At 41.6% G+C, this 13,530-nt stretch overlaps 1 protein-coding gene across 1 annotated transcript; it reads left to right on the top strand.

The window, feature by feature from the left end:
• Positions 1-430: 430 nt before the first annotated feature.
• snrpd3l (small nuclear ribonucleoprotein D3 polypeptide, like) lies at positions 431-5,414 on the top strand. The gene is made up of 4 exons (XM_083793629.1): positions 431-534; positions 2,045-2,177; positions 4,391-4,583; positions 5,192-5,414. Exons 2-4 carry the CDS (start codon positions 2,052-2,054, stop codon positions 5,254-5,256), a joined length of 384 nt encoding a protein of 127 aa, XP_083649755.1. The 5' UTR covers positions 431-534; positions 2,045-2,051; the 3' UTR covers positions 5,257-5,414.
• The last annotated feature ends 8,116 nt before the right edge of the window (positions 5,415-13,530 follow it).

The following is a 13,530-nucleotide window of genomic DNA, read 5'->3' as shown; positions in this document are numbered from 1 at the left end:
GCAGCTCGTGGTAAAGTGGAGATATTTGACTATAAATACACGTTTTCTGCCAGAACTTTCAAATGAATATGATGTCATGTGCACGCACACACACAGTCACACACAGTCACACACAGACACACACACACACACACACACACACACACACACACACACACACACACACACACACACAGACACACACACACACACACACACACACACACACACACACACACACACACACACACACACACACACACACACACACACACACACACACACACACACACACACACACACACACACACACACAAAACAACGCCACAAACAAGCAATAAGGGTGCATGAATGAATGTTGCCTAGTAGAGATAATGAATATAATGTAATACTACAACTCCCACAACTCCCTCTGGTGACCCGGAAGAACTTGGCATTGTGGGTAAGCGGAAAAGGCTCCAAAATCCCGAAATCGACGAGTGCACGTTGCGGCGTTTTTCCACAAGTAGATACCGTCCGATTATTCACAGTCAAACAACAAAGAACACAATCAGGGTGAGTACGTCTGTGAAATGTGTGAATCTATGTGTATATATACACACGTTATGCGTTAATTCGGCCGTGTTGGCTATAGTTCTATACTCGTATCTCATTCATTGGTTCATTCATACGCTTTCGTCTCATTCTTTTGGGATCACAATGTACGCGATTAGTACGGCGTATTATTACTACTAACTGCCGAATTGTGAGATAATGAATGTCTCTGGTGCACGACTTCTACTCTCACGACAAGCACGTCAACTTTATTATGATAAAGTTAATGTGTCTGTAGTACATTAGTCATTAGTAGTCTAATTTGTTGCAGTGCAGTCAGTGGGCAGGTCGGTTCACTCGATTAGCATTCTGACTAGCCAAGCCAGTTAGCGAAACGTTCTACTAGTTAGTTGGTTCAAAGAGAGACAAACTGCAACACTGATTCTTGTTAAGTGTCTAATCTAGAGTGATATTATTGTGTGCATCGGTCGGGAAGTAATTCGTGTTTGTTTTGTACTACCTAACCCCGTTCAAGGCTAGTTAGCTTTGAATGAGGCTAGTTGTTAGCCCATGATATGCTAACTTGAGTGAGTTGTATTGTTACCTGGTTTGGTTTTGAAGTATTCATTCACAGTATGCAAGAATGGGTACATTTTAAACGAAAGAAAGCATAACTCTATACATAAACTGTTACTGTGCAGGACACCATAATAAAGCAGTACGCTTTCTTGTTTACAATAGGGGTCCACCATTTTCAATTATCAGAACCTTTAGAGACGTACAATTACACACAAAGTCTAACTCATGTTGATTAGGTGATGTAAAACAAACGGTACAAACATTAAACAATAAAGAGACAATATGATGTAATGATGCACACTATGAGTAAAATGTCCTTCATTGTCAATGGCGTTTACAAAACAAACTAAAAAGACAAACATTAAACCTGTGTATAGGAGGGGCTGGCCCTCAAACATACAGTAATGGCAAAAGGGGGGGAGGGGAAGGAGTCAAAGGATTTGCATGTCTTAATGACTGTGGGTAGGGCGTTCCACATTTTGGTGGCATAGGGATAGGCCATAGGAGGAGAAATTAATTTAGTCCCTTGTTTGTGCCGAATCTGGGTTGCACATGGTTTGTTGAGCTCCCTCTGGTGTGTTGTGCTGTTGACATTACGGAGAGGTACATAGGTATCTTCATTTCAGTTTATTGTGGTCATAGAATGAACATTGAATGCATTCATTTAATTTGATCATAACTTTGCGCTAAGACCAAAAAGGCATAGGTTTGAAGCCTGTGGCTTATTTCTTCTTGGTCTTAGTGCAAATTTATGATCTTGGTGGTGTATCGAATCTTGTGGACCAGACCCATTGCAATGTTCTGTACTCCATTCCAGCCTGTCAAAATGGGCAGGAGTGAGGTGGGTTTGGGGAGTGAGTAGTAGTGAGAAGTAGTAGCCATTTTCACAGTGATTCTTCAAAGGACATCTTGTGTTGCAGAAGATAAACCTGTTATCCTTGTCCCTCAACAGTTGAACAATGTCCATCGGCGTACCCATCAAAGTCCTGCACGAGGCAGAGGGTCACATCGTGACCTGTGAGACCAACACTGGAGAGGTGTACCGAGGGAAGCTCATCGAAGCTGAGGATAACATGAACTGTCAGGTTGGTAATAATGCCAAAATGTTCACGATTTAAAAAAAATAGCAGACCTACAAGTTCTATGAGCTTGTAGATCTGCTATTTTTCAATAGCTAAAGTATAACATAATGCTTTAATGTTGCTTTTATGTTAGTTAACTTCTTAGTAACGATATGTATATTATGGATAATGAGGCTTTGTGGTATAATGTATCACGCGTTTGCACATGAGGACAGTGTTTTCTTTGCTGTGGTGAAAAACTGAAAATCGAATATATATATATATATTCCGCATCAGAAAATATAGTGTTCTGGGACCCCCATGAACATTAAAAGATATTAAATATTACATTTTCAAGCTTTTGTCACAATGAGATGTATTGTGAGCTTGTAGATCTGTTCTTTTCAAATAGCTGTGTAAGGGGTTAAAGATTGGTTAAATAGATTTTAATAATTTGTGTGCGAACCCCCCATGAACCCCTGGGTGCACTTTTCACTTTGAGAAGAATTGCATTGACCAAACCTAGTTGCCTACACTAAACTTGAGGTACCAGCCAACCAAGTATAGAGGGTATGCGCAATGCGCATGCTTAAAGTGAATGGCACATCGAGTGGCAAAGCAACATTTAAAGTGAGGTTAACATTGTTTAATGTTGTTTAATGCAATCAGATGGGACTTTTCTGTGTGGATGTATGGGCTGTCAGGGCCTGGAATGTAGTTTTTAGCCACTCGGTGAGTCGGTAGGTGTTCCTGCATAACTTCCTGGTTTGATGATGATGTCACGCGCATACCCTCTATTGTCATGTTAATCTTTTCTTTTTGTCTGTTTATTTTTGTGACTGGCCAATGTGGCCATGCCCCCTTTTGCCCAATGGGCAGTTGTTCCTCGGCCCAACACTCGAGTCTCAGTAGGAGGTTCAGTTCAGTAAGAGAGGGACAAAAAGTCCAATTGACTGATGGCCCGGTCATCAAAATATTGGCTGAGGAATATGACAAACACAAATCTCCATGAATTCAAGGACACATGTGGTGTGTTGGCGTCATTCGAAAACCGATGGGGTTGTGCCAAGACCTCCCCCTGCCTGCCTCTCTGATTGGCGCCCCTCCTACTACTAGTACAAAGTAGCAGGGTGCTCGTGGGTCGGGGCATTCTCACATTTTAATACAGCTACAAAACAAATTCTGCCAGCCAACTCGGTAGCGTCACTAGCGTGCTGGTCTAGTCATTAGACTGTGAATCCACACCTCCCGGGTTCGAATCCTGCTGCCGCCACTATTTTTCCAACAACCGCAGACTAGTTTGTGATAAAGTATAGTTTTAGACCACGACGGAGGGGCGCCGTCTCTGGCCAACTTGAGCCATGAGAGACGCCACCGAGTTGCCGTGTCGGAAGGCTGCGAAGTTTGCTAGAGCTGACTCGGCCGAGTCGGCCCTGTTGGAGTTGCAACCCGATATGGACAGAATAGGTTTATTCCATTGGTCTGAGCTCAAAAGTTGTGATGGGGAGGCTGATTGCAGTCCACAACACCACAGCTAGCCTGCTTTCCTGGGGGACGCGGTCACACTACTTTACTCTGTCTACAACCGTTTGAAGAATCTGTCACGTGGTGATCAAAACGATGCAAAAGGTTGATGCATTTTGAACCCTATTTCGGCAGTCCAATATATGTTGCAATAATCTCCCACATAACGGACATTTCCTGGACAGTATCAGTGTCGGTCACCTGTATCCCTTGGCAAATCTCAGGATAAAACTCATTGTCTCTATCTCTCTCTCTCTATATAAATATATATATACAATGCTGCTTTAACCCATTCTGACCTGAGATCAGATTCATACGAGGTTTCCACTGGACACACACTGGTCTGATTAACCCATTCTGACCTGAGATCAGATTAAAAAAATGTCAGTCGTTCTTCGATTTTTAAAAATAGCAGATCTACAAGCTCATAGCACGCCACCGAGTGGCGCGCTATGAGCTTGTAGATCTGCTATTTTTCAATAGCTAAAGCATAACATGATGCTGACACCAAAATGGGTTCCCGTTCAGAATGGGTTAATAGACTTTAGGCCTTTGTCTTCCAATAACTGGAATGATGATTATTATTATTGCTTAAACATGTGGACAAAATATGCTATACAGTGCTGCTTTAACTAGACTTTAGGCCTTTGTCTTCCAATAACTGTATATCATTATTGTCTAGCTAAAATGAGATTATTATTATTCTTCTGCAGATGTCCAATATCACAGTGACCTACCGCGACGGGCGCGTTGCACAGCTGGAGCAGGTCTACATCCGTGGCAGCAAAATCCGCTTCCTTATCCTACCGGACATGTTAAAAAATGCTCCCATGTTGAAGAGCATGAAGAACAAGAACCAGGGCTCTGGGGCAGGAAGGGGCAAGGCCGCTATCCTTAAAGCTCAAGGTGAGTGTGTTTGTGTGTGTGTGTTCAGTTGAAATCGTACTCGATTCAACAATGTCAGGGGTGCACGTCCTCTTTCACGTAGGGTGCTTGCGCCTTATGCCTGTTCCAGTTAGCAATGGAATCATATTCATATATGGTTGAACCGGAGCTGTGCCATCTGTCGAAACTGGCTGTGTGTGCACATTTTTATATATACTTACAATTTAGGCATTTAGCAGCAATATACTTATTATGGATACTTTGTAACTTTCATTAAAACAAAGGTTATTTGTCTTTCACTATAACCATTTAACATGTGATTTTTTGTTTTTAACAACTTTTCTAAACACATCTTGTATTCATGAGGAAATGCATTTAATGTGTGTTACAGTTTATAAATACTGTTTGCTTTCTAAAATATCCTTGGGTGACAAGACCCTTCTTATATAGAAAAAACGCTCTTATGACAACGGTGGGTGTAAACATGTGGGAATACTAAATTTACATTCTGTATGCTCAAAATGAAGCTCACAACCTTGATGAATCCCTAATTATTCATTGAAGTAATTGCATTCGAAAAGCACATCTGTTATATAAGTGTTCTTTTTTTTCTGTTTTTTTGCATACAGTGGCTGCAAGGGGTCGAGGCCGTGGCGGCATGGGAAGAGGCAACATCTTCCAGAAAAGGCGATAGTTTTCTTGCGTTGTACAGCTTTATTTTATTTTTCATCACACAAGGATTTCGTTTTGTCTAGACATGCTTGTCCAGGTTATTGGTTTGTTTTGCAAGTCACGTGTCTGCTTTTTTGATTAATTTTTTTTTATGAAAATAAACCATATTTCAAATCTTCAGTCAGTACTTTGTCACTATATCAACTGTTTGATATATTTTTAAGTCACTCTGCTATTATCACCTCAGGAAATATTTGGCTCTCCAAGTACCACCATAATAACTGAAGTTAAAATACAGGAGCGTATACCTGCCCTTTGTGTTCCATTCCGAAGCATATAATGTTGCTGCTCTGACAAAACGGTCTAATCGCTAATCGGCACAACTGATATTTTTAATGTGATGAATCCGTTCTCAAATCTTCTATTTACCGGCTATAGAGCGTCGCTGTCCCGCCCCCTACCAGAGCCCAGGAAATGATTCCCCATTAATTTTCCTCATAGACTTTTCAAAAAGTGTTTATTTAAAGAACTTTTAAGCCTCGTACAAAGCCAACTCGAGTTGTCCCAAATGGCAAACACATTTTTTTTCGGGGCCGAACAAAGAATTATAAGAAAACACTTTTCTTCTTTGTAATTATTTGTTTGGTCCAAAATATTGTGTTTATTGCCATGACTCGAGTTGGCTTTGTCCACGGCGTAACTGTCTTTAAATAAATACTTTTAAAAATGTCTATGGGAAATAATGCATTGGAAATAATTTCCTGGGCCTGGCGTCTGCGTGGGACTGCGACGCTCTATAGGTGTGCTGTCACGCTCTTTCAGCAAGCCTGGATAGCCTTTTTCAACCAATTGCTCGGTACCTCTAGTAATATATTTCATTCCACTTTTGTAATTTATTTCCTTTTTTTGGTGACTACTCTGAGTACCACCAGAGGGGGGGCTCAAGTACTAGTACCAGTGGTTGGAACCTCTGATCAAAATGACACGCATTCAGCTTTCAGTTGAGAATTGAGATACAAAAAAATATAATGGTTATTGCTTACCCCAACCTTCTTTTGCATCTCTTATTTGCTTGTCGGGTGACTTAACCTGTCCTGCTCTATCTACAGTGATTCTACACTGATCTGTTTAGCCGGATCTTCTTGAGGATCTTCTATCAACGGTAGATAAGAAGATTTTGTAGCCTTTTGTATCCAATAAAATCAACTTGTTAGTCTTTTTCGCACCACCAGGTGGAGCCAAATTGCATTAACGTCATGGAAAGTCACCAGGATTATTGTTGTCATGCAAGAAGCAAGATGGTTAAAGTCATGTTAACTTGGGCTGTATATAATATAATGCATACGGTAAAAACATCTGGTCACAACATCTCAGCTGAATTGGTTCATCAAGGCATACTGGCATAGGGTATTTTCCACCCTGCATTTGGGATATATCCAACATACTCTGAGCTCTTGAGTAGTTGAGTTTACTATGCTAGTAACGCAACTACTCAACTATTACTAAACGTGAATTTGTTTCATGTTGAGTTTTCATGCATTATTATGCCAAGTGTTTTAATTTTATTCCGTAGCCTATTACAAAGCAGGTTCATTATAAATTCAAGGCAAAAGTCACCCTGTGACTTCAAGCTCCCTGGTTTGCTGTTCAGAGCTACTACTACTAGCTACAGCAGCAGTGGCACATTCTGCACAGCGACATTACCAAAGAAAGACATCACAGATCACACACATCATACCAACAACACAACGCCTTTGTGAGTCGTGGACCTATACATGGTAAGGTAATATTTTATTTAGCTTCTAGCTGGGATCGGGCTATGGGTCTTAAATGTCTTCTTTGTGTGTGACTTGTGATGTGCATCCGTGTGTAACATCTGGTGACAGATGAGGGAGAGAGAGACGGGGTTACACCTGCTAGAAGAGGAGGTAACGTGTCTTGGCAAAGCCATATGCTGTGGGTGGTTGAGGTTTTGACTTAAAAACGACGGTAATAACGCCGATTTCTTCTTGCATGTCATTGTCAATAATAGACGAATTATTTCCCCCCCTCCCCGATCCTTGCAATTCAGTGTTGCTTGCATGTCGGTGAAGCTTTAGCTAGGCTATGCGTTATCGTGTACACTTGTCTATTATTATTATAGGCTACTACTGCGGAGCTGAATAGCCTAACACAGAGTTGTTTTGATAAAGTTGTCATTTTAAAACGCATAACGCCTGACATATAGACTGATCTGATTATCGATTATTTGAATGTTTTAGCTTAATTTACGTGTGCCGCAACAACGCAATTAAATAATTCTTGCGTCGTTTTTTTTGTTAATTGGGGTGGCATGTTAAAAGCAACATTCTCTTTGGGTGCAATATGTATGACACCCAAACTTACTTAAGTTATTTGGAACACTAATAACATGTATCAAAACCAAGGATTTGCCTATTATTCGTTCTCAGCTCAATGTTTTATCCATGCTGATGCAACTTGTTTTATATATTTTTTCGTGTACTACAGTAGTGTCCATATTATGTATTGACTTGTGCATGGCATTGTGCACGGCACGTGCTCATCATCAATCACTATGTGTGTATACTATATTAACACTCCTATCTGCTTGCATCACAGGGCTTAATATATGTCCAGGCCTGTAGCAGTTAAGTGATGTTAGGGTTCCTGTTGTTGATCTGACGATGCCTAGAAATAGAATACTCCATCATTCCATATGGCCCTGTGCTGTAGGCGGCCCTGTGTGTGTGTGTGTGTGTGTGTGTGTGTGTGTGTGTGTGTGTGTGTGTGTGTGTGTGTGTGTGTGTGTGTGTGTGTGTATGTATGTATGTTGTTGTTGCCCTGGGATGGACTCCCACATGTCCTGCTAATAAGTGATAGTCCACTCCCCCTTTCTGCCTGAGCAGAGAAGGTCAGGTCACGTGTGACGTGCCTGGCGATAAGGACCCGTATACTAGTACAGCATCTGGAGTGATATATAAGCATCTGTTTGTTCTCCAGCAAGCTGCTGTGGTCGCCACCAGGGATCAGAGGTTAAAGTCTTTATATAGTTTACAGTTGCCAGAGTGATTTTCTTTGATCTGAGCTATACACTATTCATTTATGGAAACCTTGGTAACAGGAAGAGTGCATCGTGGGCGCCTGAATGTAAAATTGTCGATTTAATTGGTCCAAAATGTAAAAGAAAAAAATATATACATACGATATTTGGTAAATGGGTCTACTCTCTCAAGTAATGCAAAGTATAGTACATGCTTGAAGATTTTATAATGAATATGTCTACAGTTGCTACAGATTGCTACGAAACCTGCCAATCATTTTGGGCAAGTCTGATACTGAGTGCGGTGCCCACTCTAAGGATGCTTAAAAATGGTTAAAGGTATATTCAGTTATTTCACTTAATTCAAATATCACTTATTTTCTTGTTTTGTTGTGATAATCCTCCCTACTATAGAATGTGCTGACCATATAAGGAGTTCCTCCCTGTCCCCAGTTAATTGGGGTACCCCTGGGGTAAAAAAAAACTTCGTTTTTTGGCTAGGTGGCCCAGCCTTCATCCAATCAGGATAGAGAGGGGCCTTCTGCCAATCATAATCGATTGAGGGTGGGCCTTGGTGTGCGTGCTGTTGGCCTGTTGCGTGTCCCCCCACTGTAGTGTGTGCATGACATGTGCACATCTTGTTACCGGGTCAGACCGGGGTGTGTTCCAAATCACCCAAAACACTGAATGCTCCTTTAAGGCCTGTTAAACTTCAGTTTAACTCAGTCACAGGCTTCAGAGTGTTGTAACCTGCCGTTCTTTCTAATTCTTTGTTCGGCCTGAAATGTTTTGTTTGTTGTCATGACAAGAGTTGGCTTTGTACGACGCTTAAAAGGTCTTTAAATAAATACTTTTTGAAAAGCCTATGAGGAAAATCGTCGGAGAATCATTTCCTGGGCCCTGGTAGGGGGCGGGACTGCGACACTCTGACGTCAATATCGGTAGAGGGCGCAAATCCACAGGTTCATGTACTTTTTTTGCATTGTAATCCCCATAGGTGGATTTTAGATCGCCCCATATAAGAACTGTGTTTGAAAAGTAAACATGTCATCCCGGCCGTTTCACTCATATGGATATGAAGAATCAACTGACCGAGAGAAAACGCTATTGTTACTGCTACTGAATTACCGGTAGTTACATTTTCGCTAGAAACTTAACAGACTGTAGGCTATCATATATGAGTGACTGACTGTCACAAACGATACAGACACATGCACCTCCCTGACAATAACGCAGAGACAGCTTGTTTATTTTTGGACCACATTGCTTTATATGAAACGATTTCAAGATGAGCCCATGTTATTCTCCGTAGAGAAATTACTTCCATGAACCCCTTGGAACCAGGGGATGAGCGAGTGACGTCAGGACTTCGGTGCTCTATAATGCCACAATAGAAGTATTTGTAACATGTTGGCTGGCTGAGTAGCCTGGGCACCATTTCATTTAGGGTATATGATCCTGTCGGGAGCGGATGATATCGTTACGTCATGTTGTAGTATTGTTTTGTAGTCGACAGGCAGGAACAACAGGCGGCAACTTCCTTTTCCCTCAAACCGATTTTTCTCAGTAAAAGCTACAGGCTACGAGAGCTTTTATTGAGGGAAAAGGAAGGAACCTTCCTTTTCCCTCAATAAGGTTGCCGCCTGTTGTTCCTGCCTGTCGACTACAAAACAATACTACAACATGACGTATCGATATCATCTGCTCCCCGACAGGATCATACGGACTTTTGAAACAGAGACCAGCCGGCTTTCCTCCGAGGTGGTGGAAAGCCTGGTGAGGCGAGGTTACTGGCTGAGAGGTCAACCATGCCAGACCCTGTGGGGGTGGGTGTGACAGGGGTAGTTGGCCTCTGCAGCCTGGAGAGATGGAACACAAATGAATTCACAGTCACCTAGTCCTCAGTTACTGTCTGGGTGGGAGCTACAGAGGACACTGGAGCTGAGTTTGACATATACTGTATACCTCCATATCTGAGTGGGTGGGAAAAGCTGGCATTTCATTGATTGATGAAGAGTTTGAGGCATGGGCAAAAATAAAAGGAAGGAAGACGGCGACCGACCTAATTCAATAAAATAAAAGACTCAAATCAGTGCAGCATCGTCAAATTATTCATAACGTGGGCGGAATGTAGGTTATTTTTGTATCTTTACATGCTGTTTCTCATGCCTTAGCCCATTTTGGGGCGGGAACCCTTTTGGTGTTTTAAGCATGATGTTATGTTATGCTTTAGCTATTGAAAAATAGCAGATCTACAAGCTCATAGCGTGGCACTGAGTGCCGCGCTACGAGCTTGTAGGTCTGCTATTTTTTTTTTATCGTGAAAATGTGCCTCAAATCTTTTAATATAATATATTTTCAGAGTGAACGTTTTTAACTCAAATCTTTGCTTCTGGGGGCAACATATTTTCAGATGGAGGTCGGTGGCCAATTACATAACATTTTTAGGATCCTTGACATGAAATATTGAGCACCCCTGACATAGAAACATAGTTATTTCAGTCGGGCTTAAATGGGTTACAGATAGGGTCATCTGAAGCTGAAGCGGGTGTCTCTCATCCCACACATAGGCTAATGTCTCATAATTCTGAACTTGGCAGTCTTGTTTTTCTTATGGCTGTCTCTGTTACCTTTATCTGTGAAGCCCACTCAGCTCCTCCACCTACACACACACACACACACACACACACTGACTGTGCTTCCAATACAACAGCGCCATGACAAGAATCAAAGAAGCTCTCTCCTTTTCTTTTTCTCTCTTTATGTGACTGTGACGGAACCGCTCTCTCTCTCTCTCTCTCTCTCTCTCTCTCTCTCTCTCTCTCTCTCTCTCTCTCTGACTGTCTCTCTCCTTATCTCCTTACCTTGGCCTCTTCTCCTTTTGTTTCAAATCCCTCTCAGAGATACTAAGCAATATAATGATCTGAGTGGATTTGGAGATCGAAATGGACCTCTTGAAATGATGTAAAAAAAGGGTGCATGATATCTTTTGTGATTTTCCAGTTCAATTACCTCATAAACCTGGGCTGCAATAATATCGGTCATGGGTCAAGACGTTTCACTGGCTACTGGGATTTGTGTATACATTCATTTTAATAATCGGTACATTTCTTTTCATGTTTAGTCAGAGTGCCCAGCATCCACACCCTGCCTGTATCCTGTATGAACACTGCGGCTTGCTGGCTGTAGCATTGTACAAAGCAATACATGGAAAGAGAGGGAATGGCCAGGTGGAAAAATATTGTTTTTTAAATATTTTTATTATTTCATTTTTGGATGAAAGGCACAGGTACAGGCATACAAAAATAAATGCACATAAAACATAATTCAAATTATTTGCAAACTACAATCAGTGGCTTGCTCCTTACCTCATTTTAAAAAATCCTACCCCCAAACCCCAGCACCAACCACCGTTGACAAAAGAAAAGGGAGAAAAATCTAGTAATGATTATAACAATTAATACAACATATAAATATATTTTTTAAATTAACAACAAATTGTAAAAAATAATAATATATATAATATATCCCTCCCAACCCACCCCGTCATAGACCTGAATAGAAAAATAAATGAGCAAAGATTTCAACAAAGACCAAAAAGAAAAAAAGGGACTATACAGACACAATTAGATATGTCATGCTAGTTATGTAGTAGAGGTCCTAACTTGTAACCCCTTTCTGACCTGTTGTCTCTGTTGTAGCATAACATATTATTTTTTTATGGTACAGTACAGTAGACCATGGTGGAACAGCAATAAAAGGGACAGCATGTACAGAAGTGGATTAATATTACGACAGCGTCCAACCGTTCTTCAAAACACTAGCTGGTACGCTGCTGACAGATTGCGGAAATAAAACGATATCATGAGCGCCTCAGAATCAGATGTCGGAGCAACCTGCCGTCACACGCGACGTTCCGTCAGATGTCGGTTTGGACTATATTGACGGCGGACACCTTTTCAGTGAAAAGAACGATAATTCCTAGAGGTGCACGATTATGAAATTAGGACCGACGATACCCCATCTCTGATTATTTGCAGAGTCATATCTGCCGATACCGATTCTGACCGATAATCGATTCCGGTATTATACAGAGGACCACAAATGGAAATGGGGACTTGGCCCAAAGCCTGTTAATAAAGTATTCAATCATTCAATAAATAGCATATACTCTTTTCAAAGTGTTTTCACAACTGAATGACTACTGAATGAGATGAGTACACAAATTAAATGTAGAATTTATTTTGCTGGTGAAAATCGATTAAATAATCTGTATTATTTTTTAGACCATTCCGATACCGATATGACATTTTTATGGCCTATTCCGATTATGCTACCGATTAATCGTGCATCCCTAATTCCCCCTGCTCGGTTTGTGTTGGCGTCGCTCATGACAGCAACACGACCTTCTCCAGGGGAAAAAATAAAACAGTACTTACTGTCCAGTTGAGCAATCATACTGTTTCTATTTCCATAACATTCTTTATACTCTTTTATTTATACTAAGTACTCCCATCCTCTTGAGTAATGTGCACGTGCTGCCAGACTATTTGAGTTCTCTATCCCAATTAGATTTACCTCTGAGGCTTCACCTACTAATGGAATAATATTGTCAATCCATGTTGAAGAGATTTTAAAGACATATTCAGTGATTTCACTTAGTTCAAATATCACTTCTTTTTTTGTTGTTGTTGTGATTATCCTCCCTACTATAGAGTGTGCTGACCATATAAGGAGTTCCTCCCTGTCCCCAGTCCCCTGGGGATAAAAAAACCCCAACAAAACCCTTAGGTTTCGTTTTTGGCTAGGTGGCCCAGCCTTCATCCAATCAGAATAGAGAGGGGCCGACCCGGGCGGACCGGCGTTTTCATAGAAACATAGCTTTTTCAGAAAACTGTCAGGATGTAGTCGACATTTTTAGAATCTGATCTCCGGTCAAAATGGGTCACCGCCGGTAACCACCCGATGTTGCAGCGATTGTTGCAGTGGTTTAAGTCTGTGCATGCATGTGAAAGTGTCGGAAAGTATAATATTCCCAAACTGTTTCTAATCAATACGTGATCCGATATCCCTCCCAGTGACATCATCACCCGCTGAGGTTCTGATGGAGCAGTGGTCGTCGGCCTGCTTGAGACGTCGCCGCCATGTTTCCCTGCCACGCGTCGCCCGCCTGGCCCTCTGCTGCTGTTGAGCAGACGGCGCCCCCCTGTGGCAGCCACCATGCCCCTCCTCCTCCTCCAGCGCCACCACCACAGC

This window comes from Protomyctophum parallelum, assembly GCF_964188405.1.
Source record: "Protomyctophum parallelum genome assembly, chromosome: 21".
Taxonomy (NCBI): Eukaryota; Metazoa; Chordata; class Actinopteri; order Myctophiformes; family Myctophidae; genus Protomyctophum; species Protomyctophum parallelum.
This window is presented reverse-complemented; position numbering and strand designations above follow the sequence as displayed.